At 41.3% G+C, this 8,103-nt stretch overlaps 1 protein-coding gene across 2 annotated transcripts in view; it reads right to left on the bottom strand.

The window, feature by feature from the left end:
• Positions 1 to 4,309, bottom strand: part of LONP2 (lon peptidase 2, peroxisomal) — a 115,699-nt gene extending 111,390 nt beyond the window's left edge. For both annotated transcript variants that reach the window (XM_047834864.1, XM_047834863.1), the window contains exon 1: positions 3,972 to 4,309. In XM_047834864.1, coding sequence (XP_047690820.1) covers positions 3,972 to 4,204 — 233 coding nt within the window. In that variant the 5' untranslated portion in view covers positions 4,205 to 4,309. The remainder of the gene's footprint in view (positions 1 to 3,971) is intronic.
• Between the last annotated feature and the right edge of the window lie 3,794 nt (positions 4,310 to 8,103).

The raw sequence follows: 8,103 nt of genomic DNA on the forward strand, positions 1-8,103 counted from the left end.
CCAAATCTTTTTCTGTAATGACACTAGTTTAGTTCTGGCCACGTTGAAAGAATATGGGGCCTCCCCCAATCTCCATTTGTGAAATTTACATATAAAACTATACCTATTTGGGGAAAAATAATACCTCCAACATACAGCTTTATTGCTCTGTAGCCTTTCATAAGTATTATCTCATTATATACTGCCTTTCACTATTGTGAAGAAGGTAACATTATTTCATTATAAATTAGTAACAGAGATTCAAAAGGGTAAACAGATTAATTATCCATGATTACAAAGATACTGCATAGGCAATACTGCATAGGGGGCCTGAATTAGGTTTTAAGACAAATTTTACTTTAAGCACCACAATGGACACTGTAAATTTGTACCAATAAGAAGTACAAATAAATACTTATTAACATAGCTTCTAAGTAGGTAAGATACCCGAAAGCACAGCTATTATTTAATATCTCCTGTTTACATCTTAATTACCCTTGATTCATCAAGGTAAGCATTTCTACCAAAACTCTGGAATCAAAAGTTATACTTCTTTGGGAAAGAACAACTGGGACATCTTTCTAGTTTTTGCTTGTCTTCACCCTACTTATCTTCTTGAATATTTGTTAATTTTGGGCAAAACTCATCATCATGATTAATAATTTAAAAACAAGAAGTCTATTAGGATAGCTCCAAGTTCTACAACAGACGAGACTTCTGCTGCTGCAGGACTTTGGTTTTCACTCCTTTATTAAAACCTCGTTTCTGGGGGGTACCTGGCTGGCTTAGTCAACAGAGCATGTGACTCTTGATCTCAGGGTTGTGAGTTCAAGTCCCCACACTGGGCACAGAGATTAAAAAAAAAAAATAAATTAAGAACTTCATTTCTGAATTTAAGAAACGCCATTTATAGACACTTTCCATAAAAAGAATTAACTGTAGATTAGGAAAATCTAAGTGGAGCTATCCATTACATAGTTGCTAACATAAAAGATTAAATTTTAAAATGTTAGGATCATCAGGTAATATTTCCTAAGAATACCTAAGAATGCTAACAGATAAAAATAGGAGTAATGCCTGGACAAAGAGTTGACCCAAAATAAGAAACTGTACATCTGCTATATATAAAGCATTCATTTCTTGTGAGACAAATGCCAGTGAAACTAATTTGCAGTCTCAGAGGAAGAAGCCAAAAAATGAAGAGGGACTGAGAAATCAGCACTCTGAGGAAGTGAAGTCACATATCCTGAAGAATGTAAGGCTGGAAGAAAACTGGATGACCATCTTGAAATGCATGAAAGGACAGGGTATAGGTAGTGCTAAGTTATAATCCATCTTCACTAAGGAAACAATGGCTCACTCAAGTCCAGTCAAGCAGGGTGCCCTGAGGCGGCTTAAGAGCCAAATTCTAAGCTGTATGGATAATCCAAAGCTCCTCCTTTAAAAAGGCTCCTGTGTCAGGTAACATGCCCACATACTAACATATAGAAAGGGACTGTCCTATTCAAAACAGTAAAGGAAGTTGTTCAGGTAAGTCAACATCTGGCTCTGCTACTTTGTGTGACAAGGAACACAAGGGAACAAATTATTTCTGCTGCTCCTTGAAGACTGAGGCAACGTCACCTGGATGGTCTCAAGGAAACAAGAGACAGGAGTAGAGCACCTGGCCTCCCCTTTGGGTAATACTAACATCTGGAAAAGCAGGTAACTGAGGAAGGACAGATTTATGTATTGAAACAGTAATGTTATGGGTAACTCAATATTTGCACTAGTGAGGCTTTTAAAATTTTTTAAAGAGTGTTGAAAAGTCATATTAGAGAAAAAAGACCTTGGAGGCTAATGCTAAGGAATGCAGTACAATCTTTCTAGATAGATTTATCAAGTAGCAAACAATATTTCTAGGATAACAAGATGGTCCTTATAATGCTAGAATTCTAGGAAGAATCTTCAGTGTATGTTTTATAACGTAAATAAAACAATATTGCTATTAATTTAAACCAAAGGCAGCAATTTGAACATCAAGGATCATATTACATATCATCTGAATATATTAATGATTACTTCCAAGCAGGAAAATTTAGTTATTGATGTTTTGGAGGGATTTACATAAAAGAAATTTAAAAACATCCAAAATCTTCCCAGAATATACCAACAACCTAAAATATGACTAAATCTACTTTTGAAATTCAGTGTACCCATGGGTAATCACCATACATATGTACAGAAATAAAACAAAAAAATCTAATCATGAGCACTCTTCCCTCAACAAGCAATCAAATTGCCTGGGCAGAGAAAGCAAAAATTGTGGTATAACCACAGGTTTAAGGATGGGGTCATATGTAGGGAAAATAGAATCCAACACAATTTATCAGAGTTTAATGAAACTTGAAAAGTATCCAACTCCATGCAAGCAATAACCAAAGCAGCAGATCAGATGGAAGCCAAAATGTTTTTGGTGCTTGAGAAATGCAAGGTTTTTACAATATGGGCTAATAAGAGACTGTTACAGGTTTTTTGTTTGTTTTGTTTTGCTTTGTTTTGGGAGGGGAGAGATATCAGTTTCCTCTCAGAGATGCAGACAGTTATGGACTCTCCTTTTAAAAATATATATAGTCAAAAGGTTTTAGATAAAAATAAGGCATTCCTAACATTCTCAAAATCGTTCAGTCTGCAATCCCTAACTTTAAAAAGGAGTAACTACAAGTAGGTAAACAAGGGCTCTAAATTAAAAACATCTCAAGAAGAGTTAAGGATAGGAGGCAGGGGCTGGGGAGGTGTGTTTAAAGAGAATAGCATTTGTTGAGCATATACTATATCCCAGCATTATCCAATAGAAATATAGTATGAGCCACATATGTAATTTTAGTAGCCACATTAAAAAGTAAAAAGAAATGGGTGAAATACTAAATTTTATTTAACCCCAAACAGCTAAAATGCTACCATTCTAACATTTAATTGATATATAATTTATTAGTCAGCGAAACATTTTCCACACTAAGTTTTCAAACTCTAGTGTGTACTGTATATTTAAAGCACATCTGTGGTGACTAATCACAAAATCATACTGGTTTATCTGGGACTCAAGGTGTTTCCTGGGAGACAGGACTTTCACTGCTGGAACTAGTTCAGTCCTCAACAAATCGGGACAATTGGTCACTCTAGTATCTCAATTTGGAAGAGCCACATTTCAAGTGCTCTCTAGCCACATGTGTTTAGTGGCTACAGTACTGGACTACATCAAGCATGGCACAAAGGTTATTTCATTTAGTATTCATAACACACCCAAGAAATGAATGCTGTTAGTTTCCAAAATACAGAGGAAGAAATAGGTACAGGTTGTGTGTCATAGTCACACAATTAAAAAAACAAAAACACAAAGTCACACAACTAAGGCCATGGTGTAGGGCAATCTAGTGGCAAGGCTGGGGTGTCCGAAATGAGAAGCTATGAGAATATGAGAAAGTTTCAGAAAGGCAGACAAGGGAAAACGTGGGTAGGAACTGAGGGGAAAAGACAAGAGGCAGACAAATAGTGTGGAAGAGAGGTACCCCAAAATCAATGAAAAGGGTAGCGCAGTTTACGATAGCACAGGAAAAAGAGAAAGCTTGTGGAGTACCAAGTGTCTCACTTAAGAGGGCAAAAAAACACAAAAAAACAAAAAACCCACCACCACCAACAACAAAAACGACGGGGAGTAAGGGAGGGAAGGATAAGAGGAGGGGGCCCGGAAAGTTAAGAGCACTGGCTTAGGAGTCTGAGGATCTGGGGGGCGAAGGGGAGAACCTAAATTAACAGCGGCAGCTAATGGCATAGTCTTCACTACTTCATGGGTCAGACATCTGTCATCCCCATTTCACATGGGAGGTGACTGAAGAGATAACCAAACCGCGAAGGCTGCCCCTGCGCCCCGAGGCCGGACCGGGCCTGGGCCGGAGTCCAGAGAGGAGGCCACGCCGCCCGCCGCCGCCACCGCGGGAGGCAGCGGGGCCTACCTGTGCAGCGGCGGCAGGTCCTGCGCGTCGCTGGCCGGGTCGGGCGTGTTGGGGATGACCCCCAGGATAGTACTCTGCAACGACGTGCCCTTGAGCAGGCGGCTCCGCACCAGCTGCAGGTTGCGGGCCGAGTCCACGCTGGTGCGCATGGTGGAGCCGGGCAGCAGCACGCCCTCGTGGGTGAGCAGCAGCGGGAGGCGGCTGGGGATCTGGATAGGGCTCACCGACGACATGGCGACGGCTATTCGCGCTAGGGGGGCGTCAAAGGGAGCAGGACGCGGCTACCGGCACTAGCCCCACCGCCCCAGCCAAAGCTCCCAGCCGTCGGCGCGCCTGCGCTTCGCTGCTTCCGGCTCCGCCCTACGGCCCGCCCCCGGGCTCAAACCCCTCAGCATCGCACCGCCCCCTCCCGGAGTCGCTCGGCTGGTGCGCGGCGTTAAGTGTACAAAGAGAGGCGCACTCCAGCCCCGTGAGACCTTCGCTCTCCAGGCTTGCTCTAACAGTCTTTCCTGAGGCTCAGCCACAGGGCTGTCCCCGGTGTTGAAGCTAGAGAGAAGATCGTGTTTAAATTGTATCTACTTGAAATGTTTTTAATGTTTCATTCGAATTGGTATTAGATTTTTTTAAACGTTGCAATAAAAAGTTCCCACCGTTCACTTATAATAATCAGAAAACACCACCGTTATCTAATGAGTAGAGCTTATACACATTTTGCTAGTTTTATCACTTATGTCCTTTTTCTGGTCCAGGATCCCAGAAAAATCACTTTTCATTTAGTTGTGATGTCTCCTTAAATGTGTGTGTGTGTGTATATATATATATATATACACACACACACATATATATGGATAGATAGATATATCTGTATCTATCTATCTATCTATCTATTTCTTTTTTCTTTAAAAACCGTGATACTTTTAAACAGCATTGGTCCATTATTTTATAGAATGTCCCTCAATTGGGGTTTATCTGATGTTTTCTTGGGATCAACATTATACATTTTTTTTGCAGAAAGACTACAGGAGAGATGTGGCCTATTGGTGATACATGATGATTGAAATGTATTATTAATGGTGATTTTAACTTTGATTACCTGGTAAAGGTGATATCTGCCAGGTTTCCCTATTGTAAGTTAGCATTTTTCTCTTTATAAGTAATAAATATGTTGTGGGGAGTTAATATTATGTGTATTAATTGGAATTCTGTAAGAAAAAGCTGCACATCTCCCTCATTATTTACCTATTCAATTTTTTTATGTTAGTAGGAGTTCATGGATTTTTTTAATGGGTTATAACCCAGTAGTATCATGTGTTTCATTGCTTGAATTGTTTCAAATTTGGCCATTAGGAGCCTCTTCATGTTGGGATTTTACTTGGGTTTGGCTGTAGGTTGCAGATGGAAAATTTTCCCTGACTATGAAGTCCAGCACTGCTCTTAGAATCCAAGAGAGAATTGAAATTTCATTCAAATCAACAAACATTCACAGAAGAACTGCTAAGTGCAAGGCCCTGGGCTAACTGTGGAGAGTATGACATAAGACAGGTTTATACCCTCACGCATCTCTCGGCCAGGGGGACAGCCCCATAGAAGGCTGAGTGTGATACAGGGCAGGTGGAACTGTATGTTTCTGTGTAAGCCGCAGATAAGGGAAAGGAGAAGGCAGGTGTACAGGCTGCTATGGTGGAGACAGAAATGCAGGAACTTGAACACTCCTGCCCACAGCTCTTTCTTTGATATTATCCTACCTTCTTTCATACACTCACTAAGCAATATTAGAATACCTATCAGGTACTAGATTCTACTTTAGGTGCTGGGGATACATCAGTGAACAAGACAGACAAGGTTACTGTTTTCATGGAGTTGAACTTCTAGTGAGGGAAACAAACAATAAGCAAGGAGAATAATTTCAGATGGTGATAAATCCTTTAGATGGTTAGAGAAGGGCTTTCTGGACAGATGACATTTCAACTGGGCCCCATGCTTGGAGAGGTAGCAATGCAAACCTCAGGGGGTGAGGGTCCAGGGGGTGCTGTTTCAAGGCCAAAGAAGCAACACAAAGACTTTGTGGCTGGAATGAATTTTGGATATTTGCAGAACCTACTCCTGAAATTCAGTGAGAGTGAGGGTTTGTGGTATGGATAACAGAAGTGGGCAGGATCAGGAGGGCAATGTAAGAGGAAAAAGATTCGTTAGGGAGTCTAGAAAGAAGTCAAGGTCTTACTCTAAGCCTGACATAAGCCACTGGCAGTTCCAAGTTGCAGAATAACTTTTCCAGTTTATGTTTTCGAGAGACCATTTTGGCTGCTGTATGCCGTCTGTGAACGCTCCGAATTTTACCCATCAAGTTATACTCCTAATTATACAGAATCCTATGAAGATGGTTGTGAGGTTTATCCCACTCTATTAGAATATGCTCAGGATTTTTTTTGAATCATTGGACAGAGAAGCCTGGCAGTTTTAAACTGAAATTAGGCAGTTTGCAGAGACCCTGAATGGCTGGGTTAGATTTTTTGAGGCTCTTAGTGTTTTAACAAAGAAATTTAAAAACCGTCTGATAAACTTTGTGATAAATATCTCAGACACTTATGTTTAATGCTTTTAACTTGCACACATATACTCCTGCCCCCATAACAAGAATAACACACAAAATTGGTATTCTATTCACATAATCACTGAATTTATCTTTTTTAAAAAAGTTTATTTATTCTGAGAAAGAGAGAGAGAGAGCATGTGTGAGCAGGGTAGGGGCAGAGGGAGAGCCAAAGAGAATCCCAAGCAGGCTCTGCGCTGTTGTTGCAGAGCCCATCTTGGGGCTTGAACTCACAAACCAAGAGATCATGGCCCTGAGCCAAAATCAAGAATTGGACACTTAACCGACTGAGCCATCCAGGTGCCCCAAGGATTTTTCTTTTTAAACAAATTCACACTGAACTATAGAAACTGCAGTGGGAATAGGTCCATGTTTAAATTGCTTGTTTGATGAATATTTTCTTTTAATCCTATGATTATATTCCTGTGATGGGTGTGTCAGCCCACCTAGGAAAGCATCAGGACTCTAAATGTGAGGTCTTTAGTGACTTTGTGGCTTTCCTGGCTCCTTCTTTGAAAGACTCTACATCTACATTGTTTATTTATCTATCAAAATATTTATTTATTATTTTTAAATGTTTTAATGTTTATTTATTTTTGAGTGAGACAGAAGAGCATGAGTGGGGAAAGGGGCAGAGAGAGACGGAGACACAGAATCCGAAGCAGGCTCCACTCTCTGAGCTGTCAGCACAGAGCATGACGCAGGTCTCAAACCCACGAACCATGAGATCATGACCTGAGCTGAAGTTGGATGCTTAACCTACTGAGCCACCCAGGCACCCCTCCATCAAATATTTATTAAGCATCCACTGTATGCTGAGCACTGTACACTAGATTCACAGATACATCAATGAACAGACAAACACGGTCCCTGGTTTCAAAGAGCTTGCATTCTAGTGAGGTAGGCAGAAAATAAATAAGCCAACAAAGAAAGAAATGGCCATTTCAGAAATTGATAAGTAAGGGAAATGTAATAGGAAACTATGTAGAAGGTGATAGGAGGAGGACTTCAGTGTTCAGTAGGGAGGTCTGGCAAGGTTACTCCCAGGAGGTGGTGTTTGACCTGAGACTGGAATGGTGAGAATGGACCAGCTCTGCGAGGAGCTGGAAGGAGAATGTTCTTGGTAGAGATTAGGACTGGTGCAAACATCAAGGTGGGGAAGAGCTTCCTAGTTGCTGGAACAGAGGAGAAGGCCAGGCACTGGGATGTGGGGATTCAGCAGCTGGGAAGATTTCCTCCAGAAGCTATTGGAACTAGCAAAAGGGAATAAACCTTGGGGCAGAGAAAGTTGACTAGCACAGGGTGTGAATGGACTGGAAAAGAGAGGTATAGGAGGAAGGTCTAATCATCTAAACCTCTTTGGGGCCTGGCTTGCAGGTGCCTCTGTTCCTTGCCTTGGGCACTTCCCTTACCCACTGGTGAATCCTCTGGCCTTAGACACTACATCCTGCTGGGTACGTGGGAAGCACAATGAGGAAGTAAGTCAGTTCCTCCAGAAAGCTCTTGCCACAGGTTACCTTGCTGCTGTGCACCCCCCCCCCC

This window comes from Prionailurus viverrinus, chromosome E2 (assembly GCF_022837055.1).
Source record: "Prionailurus viverrinus isolate Anna chromosome E2, UM_Priviv_1.0, whole genome shotgun sequence".
Classification (NCBI taxonomy): domain Eukaryota; kingdom Metazoa; phylum Chordata; class Mammalia; order Carnivora; family Felidae; genus Prionailurus; species Prionailurus viverrinus.